Below are 19,666 nucleotides of genomic sequence, written 5' to 3'. Positions count from 1 at the left end.
TTTGCCGCCGTCAAGATTTTCAAAATAAGCAAAAGGTTGTCTTTTTTCTCTCCATCAAACGGCTATCTGATCCACACAGTAGCCGGAGAAACAAAAAAAAAGCAGAGAACAATCTTCAATAAATTCTCTGAGATTCTTTCTCAATTAATAAACTTCCAGATTCGGAAAAATCAATCCTTTTCCAAAAAAAAAAAAAAACCCCCAAATTAATAATGGATTTTTCAACACCTCCTTCCCGTCTCGCTCGGAGAAACAACACCACCACTCTCGTCAAAACCAACGGAGATTCTCCGATTCCGTCTCTCGATTTGGTCCTATCCTCTCCCAAGAGCAACGATACTCCTCTTTACCCGTCTCCCGCCTCACTATACTCACCGTCCTCCCCTGTTACGCTCCGCCAGATCCTCCTCTTGTCCCCTTCCCCTCTCCGGAAATCGAGGACCCGTTTAGCCAATCGGTTCGAGATGGAGGCCGCGGAGGCTGCGCGGCGGTGCAAGACGAAGGGAGGGCAGAGCGGTCTTTTGGGTAGTGCGTCGCCGAGGAGTTGCCGGAGATCGAGGCGGAGGTCGGAGGTGGTGTTGGTGGAGGAGGAGACGAAGCCTGTTGTTGTTGTGTTGACGGATGAAAAAATGACAAAGCCGAGGAAGCATAAGAAGACGGGTCGGTCTAAGAAGGAGAAACAGAGTTCGTTGCCTTCTTCAGATCTGAGTAAAGGTCCTAACTTTAGTTATTTCACCTTTTTTTCTTTTGTTCTGATATGATGTTTGTAGTTTAATAACTGTGTGTGTGTGGTTTTTTTTTTTGCAGATGTTTGTGAAGGTGATTTGGAGCGGATTAGAGAGAATATCAACGATTTGATCATGTGGAGAGATGTTGCAAAGTCGACCCTTTGGTTCGGTTTTGGGTGTTTGTGTTTCTTATCTTCTTGCTTTGCTAAAGGTTTTAGCTTTAGGTATGTACATCGAGCTCACTCTCTAGATTTTGATCATTTCTAGCTTCAGTCATTTGTCACGTTCATGCATGATGAAACCTTTGTGTGTGTGTGTGTGTTTGAAGTGTTTTCTCAGCGGTCTCTCATGTTGGACTTCTGTATCTTGGGGTATCGTTTTTGTCACACTCTCTTCACCAAAGGTACTATTTTTTTTTTTGGGGTTTCTTCTTGTACATGAGATGAAACAGATTGTAATTGAGGTTTTGATCAATAAAGGGTGATTGAAGAAACAGAGCGGAGAGAGGTTAAAGTGAGTGAAGAGGATGTGTTACGAGTAGCTAGAAGAATGCTTCCCATCACGAATTTGGTGATTTCAAAGATGACCCAGCTTTTCTCTGGCGAACCAGCAATGACACTTAAAGTAGAATTTACTAAAGACTTCATTCTCTATGAATGTGGTTTGCTCGTTGAGATTTTCCTTATGATGTTGATTTTTCAGGTGGCACCCTTTGCTCTAATAGGAGCCGAGTATGGTTACCTCATAACATTGTGGAGGCTATTTGCTTTAGGTATGCTTGCTAACAATTTTTTCAACTGATTCTTTGTGTTCTTGTAGCTGTTGTAAGTATCTAGTAGAATTGACATTATTATGGAAACAGGTTTCTTCCTCAGCTTCACCGTCCCAAAACTATACTCATCTTATGCTAGTCAGATTAACCAAAAAGGTAAACTCACTATTATTAAATTTTGAGTTGCTCATAGCACGAAGTTTTAAAAGGATGTTTGCTTTTTGTGTAGTTGAAAATGCACAAAAGAGAATAGTTGAAGCGTGGGGAATATGCACACACAAGAAGTTCGTGGCAGGCTCAATGATCACTGCCTTCTGGAACCTGACTAGTCTCAAGATCCGTTTCTTCACAGGTTAAAAAACTTCACTAGTTGGTTTATCTGAGACTGGTGACAATAGTTATTAGTCAATTTACAAAACTGATACACTCTAGATATTTGCAGTGTTCATCATAGTGGTAGTCATCAGATACAAAAGGCAGAATGTACAGTTAGATTCCGAAGAAGATGAGGAGAAGCAACCAGAAGGACAAACTCAAACGGAGCAACCGGAGGAGAAGACAACATCGCCGCCAATAGAAGAAGAGCAAGCGTTAGTAGTGGTGGCTGCAGAAACCGAAGCACCACCACCAAAGAAGCTTTAAAAAGTCTATTGAAACTTGTTGTAACATCAATGTTATTATGAATAAATAGTTAAATACCTTTTCAATTAGTCAATGTGATAATTAAAATATCGAATCAGAACCTTACACGTGTCAAGCTCACGATAACGCAAAAGCAGAGGATAAAAAACACACTCGTCCGTCTTCTCGGGAGAGAGCGAAAGAAGCATCATTTCATCGTTCTCTCTCACTCTTTAAAAACCCTAGATTCTCTCCACCATTAGGGTTAGTGAATTTTACTGAGCGATGGCGACGGCGAAGAGAAAGCCGGTGTTTGTGAAAGTAGAACAGCTGAAGCCTGGGACGACCGGTCACACGTTGACTGTTAAGGTCGTTGATTCCAACCCGGTGGTTCCGACAACCCGGAAGGCTCGTCCCGGGAGCTCTATGAGCCGTCCGTCTCAGCCTAGTCGAATCGCTGAGTGTCTCATCGGAGATGAGACTGGGTGTATTCTCTTCACTGCTCGTAACGATCAAGGTTACTTACTCACACTTGTCTTTTGAGCTTTTTAGGATGTAGAAATGGTGTTGTGATATTGATAAAAGGTTTATCCTTTGATGAATCCTTGTAATATTTTTTTGCAATAAAGCTATCAACTTTGTCTGAAAAGTGAACAGATTTACTTGGAAAATTTTGCTCAAGATTAGTGTTTTGTCTTAAACCGTAGTGATGTCTTTGTTCAAATTAATGCTTTTGATGTTTGATCACTGGTGGGATATTACAAAAAGCTATCATCTTTGTCTGAAAATGGGAATGGTGCTACTGTGAAAATCTGAACAAGACTTAGTGTTTTGTCTTTGTGCAATTTTAGTTATGGTGAATCTTGATTGACATGATTCATAGCTCTTTCCTGTAGATAATTAGTATTGTATCAGTTGCTGTGGAGTTCCCTGAGGCTTACTGATAGGATTGATTCATTTGTTGTTGTGTGTATAGTTGATGTCATGAAGCCTGGAGAAACGGTGATACTGCGCAACTCGAGGATTGACATGTTCAAGGGTACAATGAGGCTAGGGGTTGATAAATGGGGACGCATCGAAGTCACTGAGCCTGCATCTTTCACTGTCAAGGAGGATAACAATCTGTCTCTCGTTGAGTACGAACTGATTAACGTTAATGACAAGTGATCTTCTTTAGTGTGTGTTTGGGAAGTTAGAGGGTTATGATTCTTCTCTTTCATTTACATGATGAATGACTTGTCCAGAGATGCTTGCTTGTAGGAATGTTTTCCTTTTTTTTACCCTAAACTTCAAGTGAAGATCTCGTTTTATCTTTCTTATTTAGTGTTCATTTTTCAAACTCTGACATACACTCGTTGCCTACTACCAAATCTCAAGTGTTATCTTATCCATCTACTGGAAGTAGAGTCATCATCACAAATCCATCTACTGGAAGTAGCATCATCATCTTATAGTAGATCTTTGATGTCAACATATATAATATAACTTTGAAGAACAGGTTTCTGAGATCCAAAAAGAATAATCACTAACATGATATTAGTGAATAGAAAAATCCCAAAATTAGCATAAATTATATAGTAAAGAGAAGCTTACAAAAGATATACTGGTTTCATTTTCCTACTATACCAACACAATCTCTCATGTTTGAACAACACTAGTATCCCATCACAAACCCACAAAAACTAATCAGGTTACACTTCTTTGATGATCCTCCTTTTGCGTAGAGGTTTGGTGATAACTGTTCCTGTAGGACTGAGTTTTCCTTCTCCTCGCATCGTTTATGGCTCGGCAAGTGCCTGTCTCTGTATTTCACAGTGCTCAATGTTTTAATCTTTTGACAATCTCCAAACTTAGAAATATGGGGATAAAATACAGATTGTTTTTCTTCTTCCTGGTAGTGTAAAGTGTAAACGTTAGGAAGATGCTTGTACCGATTAAACCGGACAGATATTACAGAGTCGGTTCCCCACTGAAAACTCTGGACTGGCTGAGACCTAATTACAAAACGATAAATTCATAAAACCATATACACTGTTATTATATATTCAAGAAACAAAAACATTAGAAACTTTTTTAACAACTAGCACTAATCAACTGTGCACCTATTTGTTCAGCATACATTTACCAAAAAAGGCAAAGAACATAGAATCAATACAGGAACTACCAAACCGAACTTGAGAAGATATTAACCTCGTATCAATATATCCCAAAGGCGAATATTTGCAGAAGAAGAATCATATAACAAATAATTCAGTTAAAAAGGATATAAGCTTACATAGATTATCTACAGTATATGGTTCTTTTTCATCACAAGATCAAAGTCTGCATCGAAATTAAAAACATGGATAAAACCTAAGTTTCACGGAAGCTTCATCTGACGTCCGCTTCCCGCTTCGGAATCGAAACCTTGTGGAAGTTTACGGAATCTCGCTTCCAAAACGCTTCTAAAATATTCTCTTTAAAAACACGTTGGAAGTTTACGATTCCGTTTTGGAATCACGCTTTTTAAGGAACACAATGTCACAAATTAACAAAAAAAAATATAAATTCTTAGTTTTAATTTATATAAAATTCAAATTTTAATAGTAATGAAATAGAGAGAATAGAGATATATAAATATTAAAATTGATACTATAAAGTATCTTTATGTATAGAGGTTTTTATTAAAGATATAACATAGATTCAAATATATTGTGTCAATTATTTATGAAGTGTTAAAAATAATTAATATAATAATTTCTTTTAAACTTAATTTATGTGTATTTTCACAGTTTTAATATGAAATCATTTCAAAATTATTATAAATGAATAAATGCTTAATTTTAAGTTTAAATCATATAATTTTTAGTCCTAAATTTTATAATTTTTCTTATATTTTAATATATATATATATATATAAATGGATATACGACCCGTTTCCTAATTTTTTTAAAAAGTTTTAAAAATCTCGCTTTTACGCTTCAATACGCTTCCGCTTCCATGTATCCGCTTCCGTTTCCATGTAACGTAGGATAAAACAAGAGTCGGAGGATTCCGTTGAGGGGGCCATACATACATGTATAGATGGAAGTTCCGTTGATCCATCAAAATCTTCAACTTGATTCTATCCAAAAACAATACAAAGCTTTGGCATAACAAAACCCAATCAGAATGGAATTCTAAAGTATCAAAAAGTGAATAGCAAGAAAGCCAAAATAATCTGCAAATGTTAAGGAAAGAAGAGTTATACAAAAACTTTAATGCAATTGTAGTACTTGGAGTATGAACAATTAGGATCCAATTGATCATTCTTAGTTACTCTTTAAATCGACCCAAATAAATGGGGGGGGGGGGGGGGGGGGGGGTCGAAACAGCTGGCTCTAGGTTTACTCTTCTTGTTCTTCTTCTTATCAATCTTATCGTTTTCCTGTTCTTCACTGAGACACATTCTACAGAAGAGGAAACTTGTAACGACCCGCTTCCGAAGTATTTTTAATTTAGAAGAAAAGAAATCGCGAGAGGTTTATGAACCAACCCAGTTTAAAAATTGGTTTAGTTTTACCTCATTTTATTGAAATGAACCGGTTTGATAGTTTTATTATTATTAAACCAAAGCTTCCTCAATCATTTTAACCGTGTACGTGTGCGTTTATACCTAATTATATAAAAACCTAAACATTGTCCTCTTCCTTTGGAGCCGTCAACATCGTGGGGGAAAGAGAGACAGCTCAGCCAAATTTTATTTTTCCTCCCCATTAACCTCTCCACCGTTCACCCACCACCTTCTCCTTCTCTCTGTATTTTCCTTATGTTCATGTCATCACCGGAGATCAAGCCGTGTCCCGCCATCATAGTCATCATTCTTCACATATCAGCACCATTCGTTGCTGGATTTATCATAGCCCACCGGAGCTGAGATCGTGTTTATTAGAGGAATAATATCTAGGCTATACAACTGATAGTTATTTTATCCTCTAATAGTGTTGACGGTCCATCAACGAAACCTTTGTGGACGTTATGAACCGGGTCCTAGTGATGGGCATTAGCAAAGCCAAAACTAAGGCGAAACCAGAGCCGTCGCGTCGTGACACCACCACCACCACCGATCCAAACCGCAGTGAACCCAAAGTCACCGGAAGTGCATCCCATTTCACCGGAGACGCAGCCTTATGAGATTAATCGTTATATTGGACGCCATTAACATTGTCTCTTTGTGGGTACATATTAAATCCATACAAAGAAGAACGTGAGCAAAGTTGCACCTTATGAGTTTAAGATGTTTCTTGCACCACAAGCATGTCATTTGATTATGAACCCTTCATGTTATCGTGCAGGAAACAATCTTTTCATGTCATGAAAATCTAGTAGTGTTAAATGAGGCATATCCATTTCCGAGATTTTCCTGACTCATTTCCAAATTAGATAAAGGTGAGGGTGTGATTCGTGGCAACTTAGTAATTTGTAGTTTGGTCATTGTTGGTTTGTTAAAATAAAGATTATGTGTTAGAGTAATTATTTACGGAAGGTTCGTTCTTTGTTCTTCGAAAAGGTTCTCAATGTTCGAAGAACGTTCTTGCGTTCTTACTTCTTAGGGTAATTGCATGTTAGATTTTTGTGATGATGATGTTTAAATTAATATGTTTATGTGAATGAACGTAGAATTGATCTTGAATAGAATTGGTATGTTAAGTGGATAACGTAATAGAAATGGGCTAAGGATGAATTAATTAAGGAAATAACGGGAATAGAAAATTGAACTTAAATAAGGAAAATACATGATTAAGCAATGAAATTAAATAAGGAAAATATGTTTTGGCTTCGGCCGTTATGGACCTTCGGGTCGTAGGTTGGCTTCGGCCGCAGGAGGTTTGGCTATGGCCACAGGTTCGGCTACGGCCGCAGGTTTGGCTACGGCCGCATGTTTGGCTACAGCCGCATGTTTTTCTACAGCCGCAGGTTGATGGACCTTTTGGTCGAAATGTTAGGAAATGCTAAAGTAAAGGAATGATATAACTGGATGCTAGGTGGTTAGTTTGAATGAATAAAAATGGATAAGTAATACGAAAATGGCTAAGTAAGGAATGATGGAAACGGATCGCTAGGTTGATAGAATGAGATTGCTAGGTTGTTAGAATGGAACGTGGAATTTGATTGCTTTATTATTGAGTTGCATGTGGGCGGCTTTGAGCGTCCTCACTGAGTAATTTTGTATACTCATGCCTCTTTTTCCGATGCAGGTAAGGTTGATTTTGTGGACCGGAGCGTGAGGCTATGAAGACCATCGAAAAAGAATGTTTTGAATTTGGGTAATGTTTGGGAGTTTATAAAGATATTTTTCTTGTAGACTAAAAAATGTTCACTATTTAGTCTCGTATTTTATCTATAAAGTGGTAGTATTTCTTCGTTTTACCGTTAACATTTGACTAGATTTTTACTTAAAATTTTCAATGTGTTTTTCAAATATTTCCGGGTTGGGGTGTTTCAAAACTCCTATGCGAGAGAAGGTATCCCAATAAAGAACAGAAGAACGAGAAGAGCGATAAGGATAGGGTAATTCAATCCATACATCGCGATAAACCATCCATGGCCTCTCCAAAACGGCCTTGCAAATATATACAGATATATAAACACATGCAAATGTTGACAGACAACTAACTAACCGTGAAAGAGAGAGCGAGCAGAAAGAATGTTTGGGGATATGAGAATGAGATAGGCCGACAAACAAGATGTTTCCTGATCTTTGGACGGTATGATACAAGGTTTACTTAATGGCCGTATATAATTCTCGTAATGATATTTGCGTATTTGAAATGAACATTTGTTTACTGCACAACAAAATCATGCTGTGAATTTATTTATTTAAAATAAATTATGGATATTTTATAGTCAATAAATTATATATTCCAATATGATATGTTTTCAGTTCCCGGGAAGAAGTCCAAAATTTTCTGTTATACAAAAATAAAATAAAAGTACTCATGAACTTTGGAAATATCTTTGCGTCGTCGGACTTTTACTAGTTTGGTAGCAGATAGCACGAGCATATATATCCCTTACATTAGGACAAGTCAAGTTCTCATGTTTTGAAATCAAGTTAATTCAAAAATCAAGTTAATTTAAAAATCAACAGTCGATGCACACTTTATTTGAAAAAAAAACTGTTGAATTATATGAATAGATATGCTTGTGTGACTATAAGCTAGTTATCATTTTCTATTGAACATTAAATTATTACATGCAAATCATACGAGATTCACAAGTATTTAAACATGCAAACTTCCCTACCAAACACTTATTTGTTTATATTTGTAATCATCCAAATTCTCACTAAATAAACGTATACCTAATAACACAATTCATGCGTAATTTTTATATTACACGTCTATGGTTCAGCCTACTTACATCTGTAATGTGTTATTAATTCAATGCTTTCCCTCAACCTAAACTGGTAAGAGAGTTATTTAGGTGAAACTGTGAAATAGTAGTCCTCTTGCGGTACTTCAATTAGTCAAACCGTGACTTACGCGTTTGGTTTCAAAACATTGACTTTTCAGAACAAAAGTAAGCATGTGTTTTCTTTTGTGATATAAATGTTCAAAATCATCGGCACCATAGTATTTTGTTGGTATGTAATTTATTTTAATATAAAGATAAATTTGTAAATATATAGGTTATAGTATAAAAAATCACTGTAAGGTAAAATTATGTGATTCTGTCTCATTAGAAAAGAAACTAACACTTGATAACAACCATATGAATATGATGATAATATATTTTGAAAATTGCATGTTAGATTTACAAACTAGATGTATACTATAACCGCGTAAAAGAAACTCCATGTTTTAGCACAACAATGTACCAATGTTATGGGGTATTAATGTAATTTATACATGGTACTGTTATTAAGCGACCCGTTCAAATCATACTACTTGGTCAACACGTCAAACGCGAGATGGCGCCGGTAAAATCCGACCTAAGTGTTGAAGTCTTGTGTCATGACCACTTCCTCGTAACTAAAGTATATATATATACATACACATACTCCCTCTCATTTAACAACATAACCATAATTTCTTAACCAAACAAACAAAAAGAAAAGCTTTTTTCTCCCTGAGAAACAATAGTTTATTACCGGACTACTTCGAAGCTCTTTTTTTTGTCGGTACAACGTAAAGAAGAGAAAGCAAAATCAAATGAGGAGAGTTAGCTGGTCTACTGTTTTGATCGTGGTGATGATGGTGTCATTGTTGGTAGTAGAACACGTGGTGCTCCCGGCAGAGGCAGGGAGGGTTCTAACGGAGAAATTGGGAGACGGAAGAGCGACGGTGATAAGAGTGGAGAAGATGAAGTCGACGGTGGATTACTGGTTTCAGCGTTTGGCTTCGGGTCCGAGTCCAAGTGGTCGCGGCCATTAAACTAGTTTTTTTTTTCTAGCTGGAGGTGATCCATTAGCGTCGATATGACATGATTACCAAAAACAAAACCGTCAAAAACTGTATCACATTCATTTATTTTATTTTTTCATTTTTTCTTCTTTTCATCCTGTAGGGAAAAATTTCAAATATAGTGGCAAAAACTAAACCATCGTTATACATGTACATAACTTAACTGTTGTTGGTTGTTAATTTCAATAAGATTTTATAATCGTTTTTTTTTTGGAGAGAATTGGTTTGTGGTAGTTGGAAACAAAGATATACACCAACAAAAACAACAACAAAATATGATGTAAACGAGTGAGTCGTGCACGCCACATATGTATGTGTAGCCTGCCAGGTCATCTCCCTAACATAATTTTCCCATACGTTAAGACAACAACAAGCATTAACATACGTGACAAATTAAAGTTGGAGTGCGAACGATGCATGAAACTTAAGGAGGAGAGCAAATTGCTTTGGAGGAAGTACAAAAATAACATAATTATAAAAGATTGTCCAACTTTAGAATGATAAAAGTGCACAATAAGCGGTCTAACAAAAGCAAAGTGTTAACTAAGCCAAGTTCCTGGGAACATAGAAGTGGTAAGAAAAATAACTTATTGTGCACATAAAACCATATAGAAAGTATTATCCAAATGCTGGGCACTTCGAGTTTTGGATTCACTCCTCTCTGTAGTCTGGATTCTCTTTTAATATGATGAAACCTTCTAGTATGGGAGACAATGGAATGTACCTGTGACCCCATGACAAAAACAACCAGAGTTTTTAGAATCCAAAGTGTATAACAAAGTTTCATTTCTAGTAGGAAAATGGTTTTGAGGAATCAACGTACTTGTCTGTTGCGAGTTCGGCTCTCTCCCCAGCAGCAAGGAGAACAGGTGTGGAGTGCGTTTGGAACCCAGTGATTGTTTTTGGTCGACCTGCCTGTCCAACCACGTCAACTGCTTGTCCTACCCGCACTGGCACCGAGATGGGTTTCAGGTTCTCATCCACCGTCAGCATCATCCTTGGCTACACACTCAAACCGTATTGTGTTAGTAGATAAAACATCGTTTACATCCATTTGACAAAAGAAAATACTCGGATAGAACATTGCACTTACCTGCATCGCCAAAACGATGAAGTAGAGAACATAATGGTATTTCCCCAGTATGATGGATTTCATGTCTAGGCATGCATGCAACAATGTCACTATACCAGCAAGCGCGGTTCTGGGTTCAAAGAAACACAACACACATGATTAGGATTCAAAGGGCGGAGCTTTGAAAGCTAAGTATTCACAAAATACATGTTAAAACTTACGGGGATAGCAAGAGCCGTTCCGAGTGGAAGGGACTGAGAGTTAAGAGACCTTTTCCCATATGCACAAATCCTTGAGCAATACGCACCTGCATTGCAACCTTACACAATGAGAACTAGCCTAATCAGTAGAACCTGTGTTTACTGCACAAAACCAAAAAAACATAGAAATTTAACACATTACACAGAAGAGAAGGCTGGCATCCTTGTAATAATAGCTGGATAGATTTCTAAGCATGCCAGCAATCCTTGCATTGTTGGTCCCAGCGCCAATCAAACCAAGGGAAATTATCGCTGCCTGTAGAAGTGTCAGATGAAACATCAGTCCAGCGCTGCAAATCAAAGTTCAGTGAAAATACTACTACGCCTCAATTAACAACTCACCATTGCAACTTCTGAATCTGTGTCATGGCTAAGCCGGCTCAAGGTGTCCATAACATTCACCTGGAATTATGGATAAGATTAGTGAGTAACAACAGTGTTCTTACGCGGAAACGTAAACCCAGATTTAATAAAGAAAGAAGTATATTCACCTTTGGGTTGGATATACATAGGAGACCAAGGGCCAAAGGCACTGCACGCCGAATGTTTTGTTCTCCATACTGTAGCACGCGCTCCAGAGAACGGATCGCCATATCAAGACCCAATTCTTCAGACATAGCAACCATCGCTATTCCAAGAACAGCTGGCCCCTGGTGGATATCACCTTTCTCCAGATGCTCTCCACACTGAGCCAGAAGGTCTTGGACCTGAACAATGAACTGTCAGCAACTAAAGTACAAAGCAACAAACTATGTAATTCAACCACCAGAACACTTGGTAAGATACCTTAAGGACATTCCCGGTTCCAGCATACGCACAGGAAAGAAGTGTCATATCACAATACTTTCTGATTTTCTCATTGAATGTCTTTGAAACCTCCGCGGTAGCCTCCACACTTTCCTGCTCGATATTGGAACAAGTTGACACTGATAAGCGAGGGAAATAACCATCGGGTAAACAAACAAGAAACTAATCCAGTAAAACTCGTTTTCTACCTGTTTGCCAAGGTACAAAAGTCCAAGACCAAGAGGCAAGAAACGAGTAAGGGCATCACCAAGTTGTGCCTCACTCCGATCCATCAAAGCAAATATAATAGATTGGGCAACCTCTTCGTTACAGGAACCAACATAAATCATCCCCAAACTAAGTGCAGCAAAAGCAATCACATCGAGAGGTGCTTTAGCGTCATTCAGTATTGGAGACAAGCTGCTTCTTAACTGTCCAAACAGTGAGCATGTTATTGTCTCGTCAACAGAACATTTAACCTAACACTGTAGGTAATTAGATAGGAGATCTTTACCTGATCATTTTGGGAACCGGCATATGCAATCCCGAGACCCATAATAGCACCAATTCGGACAGATGAATCCTCGTTATCAACATATTCTCCAAGAAGGGCCAATGCCTGAGAAAGAAAGGTGAGTGAGAAGTGTGTATGGCAATACAATGAGCATATAGGTTCCAATAAAATCATAAAGGAAATCAACTCACAGGATCACAATCACTCTTAATGCCACAATTATTAATCCCAACACCTAGCAGAGCTCCAGCAAGGACGGGATTATCAGTGCTATGAAAATATTTGTCAAGTTGGGTAAGTCCGGCGTCCACATCCCACAGTAGAATCATACCCTAGCATGGGAAACAGCGAGGTTCTGTTACAATTTCCACTTCCAAGATATGAACACAGCTAGTCAATCTATCACGTAAGTAGAGGTATACCAGGCTAGCAGCTGCACTGGTCTTGCCATGTTCTTTATTTTTGAAGAGCCAGTTTCCAGCAGTTCCACTAGCTGCGTCGGATGGTACTGTCATTAGTTTGTCCTGCAGTAAGTAAAATTTATCAAAAGGATTGCCGAGCTTACGAGTTTCTTCTCGTTTGTCCCTGCAATAAGAATCTGTAATCATACCTGGCCGAAACCAGCATTTACAAATGCATTCACAAACGTCGCAGCTAGATTTTGTCTAGCAGAATCCACACTTGGGCTAGAGCTAGCCCTGCCATCAAGCAAGTGAGCCTGCAAAATTTTCATTGAACAGTTAAGACACACTGACGAAAACAGATCCTGTAACCAAATAAGCCAGTAACAGGCGCAATATTGATAGAACTGATACCTTGTAGATGTCTTCAGGCGTCTTGGCCTCCATGACCTCAATATCCCTTGCAAGCGTCAGATATCCTTCACTTAACTTAGTGTTGTTAACAATATCCTGCAGCATGTCTCTGTCATCCTTATCTGCAACCATCTCAGAGTCGAGCTCAACGGTGATGCCCTGCATGGGGGAGTAAACAAGAGAAAAAGAGACGTAAGAAACTGAATTATCGTACTAAATCTCTATAGTAATGTTAATCATTAAGCACTTACATGGCGTGAAATCATGTAGCAGAACTGTTTCTTTCTTAGCAGATCAGTGCATGAGGTAAATACTTGCTTCACATACTGCAATACGGAAAATATATATCACGTGAGAAAAATACATTACGTAGAGGAAAGCTTTTTACAGCTGCCCCAATGGTGCAGAGAGGATATTAAGTTCTGTAGGAAGATTAGAGCCCAGACCTGCATGTTATCAAGAAATAGTGCAACTTGCAGAGCGTTTGGATATTCCTCAAACTTCATGTAGATCATGTAAGCAATATCTAAAACCAGCATGTCATCCGGTCCTGGAAGGAATCTGAAAAAACAAAAACATACACCAAGCAAAGCTCATGAGAGCTGGTCTCATAAGAAAATTACAGAATGAGTTATCAAATTTGTGAAACACCATAAGATGCTCATATTTAATTACTTTGCTGAACTCGTGAGATAGTTGCACGTCCTCCTGAAATTTGTGCGGTCTACATGCGCAAGTAAGAGATCAAGATCCTCAACATCCATTAAAAGGTCAACAGCTTCGGTTTCTGCATTGTGCTGCAACGAACAAAAAAGAAATCCTTCAGAGGTAGCCAAAAAAAAATGGTGCAAGTCTCAAGCTTATAAATGGAAAGTTCATTATTTTAGATATATAAATGGAACCCTTTTATATTACAAGGGGCCAACGAATCAAGAAAAGTAAGCATGACAAGGATCTAACCTTCATGTGAAATGCAACAATTTGCTTCACAAGATCCATTAAGTCCTCAATGGAGGCCTCCTCACTCTGGTATAACAAAAAAAAGAGAAACCATATAACCATATTTCAGAAAGAAAAAACTAAAGAAAGAAAGAAAGCACAATGTCATTATATTGATTGACGAACCAGCAGAGAAAACCCAAACATAAACCATCCTGGCCTTGTTACAATATGCGTAAAACTCTTCAAGCAACAAAATATTGCCAAAGACCAATTTGTTTACTAACCTGACGCATTGTATACTCTTCTGCAATCTCCCCGGCCAAATTCCTTACATACTCGTGACCCCACGATCCGATGTCACCTCCTGATCCAGTTAACCTATATCCTAAGCTTTCCTGAAAGAATAATGTAGAACAAAGGCCCATCAACATATAACTCCATAAAATTCTACCAACAACCACAAAATACAAATCCATTCACGTATATCGTAAGAGGAAAACACAGAAAACAAAAACGAATCGAGTGATGTGAAAATGAAGCAAACAACAAGAACATATGTTAGTACTAAGAAATTCATACTAGAATAGCAAGAAAGCATACCCTTTCACCCTCAGCAGACATGGTCAGGGCCAGGACAGACAATATATCAGCCAACAATTTCTGCAAATACATGAAATTGGATCTTCAATCCATGCAAAGTAGAATGAACAAAGAGGTGGTAATTTCTTAAAATGTCAGAGGACGTACCTTGAGATCGGAGTCCGCCATATTTTTATGTAACTCCTTAAGAGTTCCATAATGAGGACGGAGAAACTTGAGGGGTTTGGGAACTGAAGTCATGGAGCTCGTTGAGGCACGGATTTCCTGCCTAAATACAATAAGATTAGACCAAGTTAAGGTCAAATACCAAAACGGGATGATAAAAAAAATCATGAACACAGTACTGAAAGCAGCAATAGAAGTATCATAGGTCTTTACAAGCAACAACGAAACTTATCTCTACGCATATCCAGCTAATCAACTTTGGGATGGGTGAAGAGATAGAAGAATTACCTCATGCTTTCAAGAGCGGCCTTCTGCAACTCAGGATTGGGGTCCTGCACCCTCTCAACATAAAGCTCCAGGTTCTGCTTTAGTTCCAAGTCCTCTTCAGACTGCAATCACATCAGACGAAAACTGAGTCATCATCTACTAATCAAACTAGCCATAGTACAAAACCAATAAACAGCTTATCATCTAAAACCCTAACTTTTCGAAAAATCAGCTACATTATTGCAAAATCTACAGCTTAATCGTGAAACTTCATCCTAATCTCCAGGGGTACTAAACAAACTCTAAATCCAAGCAAAATTTTCAATAGAGAATGCGAAATCCAACTTACGAGATCATCCTCCTTCTTATCATCCTTCTTCTTGGGATCCTTGGAAGGAACCTTCGTCGTAGCTTCATCCCGCTTCGCACCACCACCAACGTTGTTCGGATCCGGAACTGGAGCCATCTCAAAATCGAACTAAACACCCGATCAAGCTGAAGAATCGGAAACGATCGAGCAAAAACCCTAACTCTGGAGAGTGCTCGCTAGAGAGGAGGAACGATGCCTTTCTTCTTCTGCAACTCAGGTGAAGTGTAGAATAAAAAATTATCGGAAAACAAGTACAGGTTATAATATAAAGGAGAAGCTTACCCCTCGATCAAGATTTCCATCGTGAGCCCGGCCCATCAATAAACCGGCCTTCTTAATGGGCCGACAAAATTTAAAATGTTTATTTATGTAATAATGGAAAAACAAAGAGGGCAAACACCGTCACCCGCCCGTCAAGACAGAGAGAGATAGCCACCGTTTGCTCCCGAACCTTCGACTAGATTCTCTACTGTAGTATGTGAAAGAGAGGGAGGAGAAGAAGAGGACGTCGATAGAGAAAGAAACCCTTTTGATTAAATTGAGGAGACGTGAAGAAACGAAAAAGAGAAGAAGGAGGAGGAGGAGGAGAGATGGGTGTGGATTACTACAAAGTTCTACAGGTTGATAGAAGCGCCAGCGACGATGACCTTAAGAAAGCCTACAGGAAACTCGCTATGAAGTGGCATCCCGACAAGAACCCTACCAACAAAAAAGAGGCCGAGGCTAAGTTCAAGCAGATCTCTGAAGCCTACGATGTATGTTCCTTCTTCCTTTTTTTTTTGTTAATTTCTAATTAAAAGATTGTATTTTTGATTGAATTCGTTCCAAAGTTGGTATTTTTATTTCTATTGATGTGTTTTACTTACCCTGAAACTGTCGGCTGCGGAGTTGAAACCACTTTTGTCGCGATTTGAGATGCAAGTTGTCGACTTTCACGATTTGATGTGGTGTTGGCTTGTGGGTTTAAGAGATTTCGTGTTCTTGAGTGATTGGAATCATAGTATGAAGTAAAAGATGGGTTTGCCTATGGAATCGCCAATAGGATCCCAAAGTTATTAGTCTGTGCTTCCTCTCATAGTTAGTTAGTGAACTTGTTTTCTCCGTTGTCTTTGATACTCTCTGATGGACTAGTAAGAAAGAACATCTTAAACTCTTTGTATGCTTTGCAAATGCATGTATGTACCTTAGGAGTGTACCAAGATTGTTTACTTCGATTTAATCTTTTATGTGTGGCTAATATTGGTATTGGGTGTGGGTTTTGTTTTAGGTTCTTAGCGATCCTCAGAAGAGAGCTGTATTCGATCAATACGGCGAGGAAGGGTTAAAAGGGAACGTGCCACCTCCCAACGCTGCTGGTGGATCTTCCTACTTCTCATCAGGAGATGGGCCTTCGTCTTTCAGGTTCAACCCGAGAAGCGCGGATGATATATTCGCTGAGTTTTTCGGTTTCTCTACTCCCTTTGGTGGCAGCCCGTTTGGTGGAGGAGGAGGCCTTGGCCGCAGCGGAGCAGGGCAGAGGTTCGCCAGCCGCATCTTTGGTGATGATATGTATGGCAGCTCGTTCGGTGAAGGAGGACACCCTCCTCATCATCATCATCATCACGGTGCAGCTAGGAAAGTGGCTCCTATCGAGAACAAGCTTCCTTGTAGCCTTGAAGATCTCTACAAAGGAACCACCAAGAAGATGAAGATCTCCAGGGAGATTGCAGATGTCAGCGGGTAAGCGATCAATCAAACTCACCTACCATTTGTTGTGACAACACCTAATCTCTGTGTTAAATGCAGAAGAACAACGCAAACAGAAGAGATTCTAACGATCGGAGTGAAACCAGGATGGAAGAAAGGCACGAAGATCACATTCCCCGAGAAAGGCAACGAGCATCCCGGGGTGATTCCAGCTGATCTCGTCTTCATCATCGACGAGAAGCCACATCCGGTGTTCACACGTGACGGCAACGACTTGATTGTCACACAGAAGATCTCGCTAGCCGAAGCCTTAACAGGCTACACCGTCAACATAACGACCCTTGATGGTCGGACACTTACAATCCCCATCACAAACGTGATCCATCCAGAGTACGAAGAAGTGGTGCCTAAAGAAGGAATGCCACTTCAGAAAGATCAGACAAAGAAAGGGAACTTGAGGATCAAGTTCAACATCAAGTTTCCAGCTAGGTTAACCGCGGAACAGAAGACTGGTTTCAAGAAGCTTCTTGGTTGAATGAATCATCATTACAGCTTTTGCTTTTGTCTTGTTATGTTTGTGTTGGTAATATACGTTTTACAGAAAAATTTCATGCAATTCTTTAAAGATTTTGGTACAAAAACTGAAGTTGTGTTTACAATAGTTTGTCCTTTTTTAATGGACTTATTCTTTGGTGAGTGGAGATCCAATGCCGTGACGGCGAGTGGGGAACACGAGGAAGAAGCCGCCGCAAATAACGCCGATGATGATAGGCAAACTGGTGAGAAGCTCCTTGATGTCTTCAGAAGGAACAGGGAATAAACAACGGATCACGTTCTGATCAATCATGGAGATTGCGAAGAAGACCAGCATCGACATGAATGCATGCACGAAATCAAGAAACCTGAGCTTATATTTTTCTTTCTCCTCATCCGTTAGAGTAATCGATCCTTCCATCACAGATAAACCACTCCGCGTCGCCAAGCCGTACCTGACCTGTGAAGAAGATAATTATCATGTTCAAAACGTAACAAAATAACTGAGGATACGAGTGATAAGAGGGAATGTGTTTGCTACCTTGCCGCGTGGGTCTCTGAAGGAGTCGGTGAAGGAAAGGAGGAAGCAGGAGACGGCGCAGACGAAGACGAGGAAGCAGGTGAGCCAGCGACTGGCGATGGTCGGACACTGACCCTGATGAGATAGGACTGGACACATTATTTGAAAACCCATTACCGAACCGGTCGGGAGGAGATTGGAGAGATGGGCTGTTCCTTTGAATGCTTTCCTCGCCATTTTCTGTACTTTTGACTTCGGCTTTCTTGGTGCCTCAGGCAATGACGCTATCAGTAACGGCTGCGTTTCCTCCATAAGTTTCTTTTAGTTTTGATTAATCACTCTTGAAAAACTCGAATGATTAGATATGTCTCTTTATTCGATGATTATTTTGAAGAGCTGGACAAGGTTTTATGGGTTTCGCCTTCTTTCTTATTCGTGTCTTGTTCTGTTAAGCTGTTGTTTCAGGTTACAGGGGTTATAGATTCTGTTCTTTCCATTTTTATGTTTCTGTTGCATGTTAGTCTTACCAATAAAAACTTAAAAACCAAATAAAACTTGAGTAATGAAACAAGAAATTAGGGTGTTGTGTTGTCTTTTGTTCTGAATTTAATTAACACTAGGATTGGCGTATGACGTCTATATTGGTTTAATTCTTCATGTTTCTTAGGAGTTTTTTAATTTTTTGCGGCTTCTAAGAACAAACCAGCTTTCGAGCAGAATCTAGTTCAACTTTGTTGTAACCAAACTTTCATTCATGAATGATATTTACAATTTAGCAAAAAAAAAAAAAAAAAAAAACTTGAGTAATGAAACAAGAAATAGGAGTCTTCGTAACAGAAACTTTTTATTTAAAAGTTGCTGTTACCGGAAAGAAATTACTTTTATTTATAATAAGCATGTGATTTTGTTGAAAAAAAAAACATAAATTACACATTTTTTTTATCAAACTGCGACAAATTTATAAAAGAACTTCAATTTATAAAGAAGTAGCATTTAGTGGGCCTATATTGTTTGACGCTTAAAGAGTCCAAAAATACGCAATAATGGAAGAAAGCCGAAGAAGCCCGTTGGATAAAAGAAGATATTCCAAGATAAAATCCACTGGTAATCATTTGCATATAATCTAATGATATACATGTAAACTTGTGTTTGTAATACGACAGCATATACGATAATCTAGATTTTTTGTTCTTAACAAGATAATTTAGCTACGTATTCTCCAAATACGTGGCTTAATCTCAGTCAGTCTTAACGTATGGTCTATGAACAACGCATTAAATTGTTCTTTGGAAGAATTTATTCTTCGGCTAAAAGAGGTTATCCGTTGTGAAGTGGACTAGGCAATGCACCCTTCACTTTTGTGTTAGTAGAACTAACATGAAACGAGAAAGAACTTCGGTGACCTCCATTTCATATATTTATTACATATTGAACATGTAGACAATATGAAATATAAAACATAAAACTTTATAACGAGATAAAATAACGTATTTACATAACTTTTACAATGTCTTTTTCATGTTCGGTCAAAATACTCTCTATAAATAAGGCTTCAGAATAACAGAGAACAAAAGTCCAAAGCACTAAAAA

General features: G+C 38.7%; 6 protein-coding genes and 1 long non-coding RNA gene across 12 annotated transcripts; 5 read left to right on the top strand and 2 right to left on the bottom strand.

Moving 5' to 3' along the window:
• The first annotated feature begins 31 nt into the window (after nucleotides 1-31).
• Nucleotides 32-2,210, top strand: LOC106438215 (reticulon-like protein B18). Of its 5 annotated transcripts, none has more exons than XM_013879316.3 (8): nucleotides 37-714; nucleotides 808-952; nucleotides 1,057-1,131; nucleotides 1,208-1,352; nucleotides 1,431-1,500; nucleotides 1,591-1,656; nucleotides 1,730-1,852; nucleotides 1,943-2,210. In XM_013879316.3, exons 1-8 carry the CDS (start codon nucleotides 213-215, stop codon nucleotides 2,140-2,142), a joined length of 1,326 nt encoding a protein of 441 aa, XP_013734770.2. In that variant the 5' UTR covers nucleotides 37-212; the 3' UTR covers nucleotides 2,143-2,210. The 5 variants fall into 5 exon arrangements, with proteins under 5 accessions (XP_048601390.1, XP_048601389.1, XP_048601388.1 ...); XM_013879324.3 differs by having other exon boundaries at nucleotides 38-708; XM_048745433.1 differs by having other exon boundaries at nucleotides 32-714; nucleotides 820-952; nucleotides 1,208-1,500.
• A 92-nt stretch (nucleotides 2,211-2,302) lies between these two features.
• Nucleotides 2,303-3,440, top strand: LOC106438244 (uncharacterized protein At4g28440-like). The gene is made up of 2 exons (XM_013879349.3): nucleotides 2,303-2,638; nucleotides 3,098-3,440. Exons 1-2 carry the CDS (start codon nucleotides 2,407-2,409, stop codon nucleotides 3,286-3,288), a joined length of 423 nt encoding a protein of 140 aa, XP_013734803.1. The 5' UTR covers nucleotides 2,303-2,406; the 3' UTR covers nucleotides 3,289-3,440.
• A 2,076-nt stretch (nucleotides 3,441-5,516) lies between these two features.
• LOC111201860 lies at nucleotides 5,517-7,509 on the top strand. Its single transcript, XR_002654805.2, has 3 exons — nucleotides 5,517-6,346; nucleotides 6,435-6,528; nucleotides 7,338-7,509. It is a non-coding gene; the product is annotated as an uncharacterized LOC111201860 (long non-coding RNA).
• A 1,635-nt stretch (nucleotides 7,510-9,144) lies between these two features.
• Nucleotides 9,145-9,754, top strand: LOC106373564 (PAMP-induced secreted peptide 1-like). Its single transcript, XM_048745430.1, has one exon. It carries the CDS (start codon nucleotides 9,294-9,296, stop codon nucleotides 9,513-9,515), a length of 222 nt encoding a protein of 73 aa, XP_048601387.1. The 5' UTR covers nucleotides 9,145-9,293; the 3' UTR covers nucleotides 9,516-9,754.
• A 243-nt stretch (nucleotides 9,755-9,997) lies between these two features.
• On the bottom strand, nucleotides 9,998-15,573 carry LOC106438132 (26S proteasome non-ATPase regulatory subunit 2 homolog A-like). Its single transcript, XM_013879204.3, has 23 exons — nucleotides 15,316-15,573; nucleotides 14,988-15,088; nucleotides 14,682-14,802; nucleotides 14,535-14,594; nucleotides 14,219-14,329; nucleotides 13,953-14,018; nucleotides 13,668-13,789; nucleotides 13,439-13,553; nucleotides 13,244-13,318; nucleotides 12,993-13,151; nucleotides 12,788-12,895; nucleotides 12,600-12,701; nucleotides 12,369-12,509; nucleotides 12,178-12,282; nucleotides 11,873-12,094; nucleotides 11,664-11,777; nucleotides 11,369-11,584; nucleotides 11,220-11,279; nucleotides 11,020-11,133; nucleotides 10,839-10,924; nucleotides 10,639-10,747; nucleotides 10,369-10,547; nucleotides 9,998-10,269 (listed from the first exon to the last, which is right to left on the bottom strand). Exons 1-23 carry the CDS (start codon nucleotides 15,430-15,432, stop codon nucleotides 10,197-10,199), a joined length of 2,676 nt encoding a protein of 891 aa, XP_013734658.2. The 5' UTR covers nucleotides 15,433-15,573; the 3' UTR covers nucleotides 9,998-10,196.
• Nucleotides 15,574-15,718: 145 nt separating this feature from the next.
• On the top strand, nucleotides 15,719-17,718 carry LOC106438141 (dnaJ homolog subfamily B member 13). The gene is made up of 3 exons (XM_013879215.3): nucleotides 15,719-16,091; nucleotides 16,604-17,055; nucleotides 17,122-17,718. The coding sequence occupies exons 1-3, from the start codon at nucleotides 15,927-15,929 to the stop codon at nucleotides 17,555-17,557; spliced, it is 1,053 nt and encodes a 350-aa protein (XP_013734669.1). The 5' UTR covers nucleotides 15,719-15,926; the 3' UTR covers nucleotides 17,558-17,718.
• Nucleotides 17,533-18,889, bottom strand: BNAC01G09960D (protein DMP7). Of its 2 annotated transcripts, XM_013879235.3 has the most exons (3): nucleotides 18,312-18,889; nucleotides 18,098-18,211; nucleotides 17,533-18,011 (listed from the first exon to the last, which is right to left on the bottom strand). In XM_013879235.3, exons 1-3 carry the CDS (start codon nucleotides 18,386-18,388, stop codon nucleotides 17,705-17,707), a joined length of 498 nt encoding a protein of 165 aa, XP_013734689.1. In that variant the 5' UTR covers nucleotides 18,389-18,889; the 3' UTR covers nucleotides 17,533-17,704. The 2 variants fall into 2 exon arrangements, with proteins under 2 accessions (XP_013734689.1, XP_013734682.1); XM_013879228.3 differs by having other exon boundaries at nucleotides 17,533-18,016; nucleotides 18,098-18,889.
• Nucleotides 18,890-19,666: the final 777 nt, after the last annotated feature.

Source organism: Brassica napus, chromosome C1, assembly GCF_020379485.1.
Source record: "Brassica napus cultivar Da-Ae chromosome C1, Da-Ae, whole genome shotgun sequence".
Taxonomy (NCBI): domain Eukaryota; kingdom Viridiplantae; phylum Streptophyta; class Magnoliopsida; order Brassicales; family Brassicaceae; genus Brassica; species Brassica napus.
The sequence above is the reverse complement of the archived record's forward strand: the minus strand, read 5'-3'. Positions and strand labels throughout refer to the sequence as shown.

Coding starts and splice junctions, on each gene's coding strand:
- BNAC01G09960D (XM_013879228.3), bottom strand. CDS start 18,388: ATGGAGGAAACGCAGCCGTTACTGATAGCGTCATTGCCTGAGGCACCA. Junction 18,017..18,097: donor TCAGAGACCCACGCGGCAAG/GTAGCAAACACA, acceptor TCTTCTTCACAG/GTCAGGTACGGCTTGGCGAC.
- LOC106438141 (XM_013879215.3), top strand. CDS start 15,927: ATGGGTGTGGATTACTACAAAGTTCTACAGGTTGATAGAAGCGCCAGC. Junction 16,092..16,603: donor AGATCTCTGAAGCCTACGAT/GTATGTTCCTTC, acceptor GTTTTGTTTTAG/GTTCTTAGCGATCCTCAGAA. Junction 17,056..17,121: donor GAGATTGCAGATGTCAGCGG/GTAAGCGATCAA, acceptor TGTTAAATGCAG/AAGAACAACGCAAACAGAAG.
- LOC106438244 (XM_013879349.3), top strand. CDS start 2,407: ATGGCGACGGCGAAGAGAAAGCCGGTGTTTGTGAAAGTAGAACAGCTG. Junction 2,639..3,097: donor CACTGCTCGTAACGATCAAG/GTTACTTACTCA, acceptor TTGTGTGTATAG/TTGATGTCATGAAGCCTGGA.
- LOC106373564 (XM_048745430.1), top strand. CDS start 9,294: ATGAGGAGAGTTAGCTGGTCTACTGTTTTGATCGTGGTGATGATGGTG.
- LOC106438215 (XM_048745431.1), top strand. CDS start 213: ATGGATTTTTCAACACCTCCTTCCCGTCTCGCTCGGAGAAACAACACC. Junction 1,132..1,207: donor TCACACTCTCTTCACCAAAG/GTACTATTTTTT, acceptor TGATCAATAAAG/GGTGATTGAAGAAACAGAGC. Junction 1,657..1,729: donor TAGTCAGATTAACCAAAAAG/GTAAACTCACTA, acceptor CTTTTTGTGTAG/TTGAAAATGCACAAAAGAGA.
- LOC106438132 (XM_013879204.3), bottom strand. CDS start 15,432: ATGGCTCCAGTTCCGGATCCGAACAACGTTGGTGGTGGTGCGAAGCGG. Junction 15,089..15,315: donor ATAAGAAGGAGGATGATCTC/GTAAGTTGGATT, acceptor ATGTGATTGCAG/TCTGAAGAGGACTTGGAACT. Junction 12,095..12,177: donor CCGGTTCCCAAAATGATCAG/GTAAAGATCTCC, acceptor CTGTTTGGACAG/TTAAGAAGCAGCTTGTCTCC.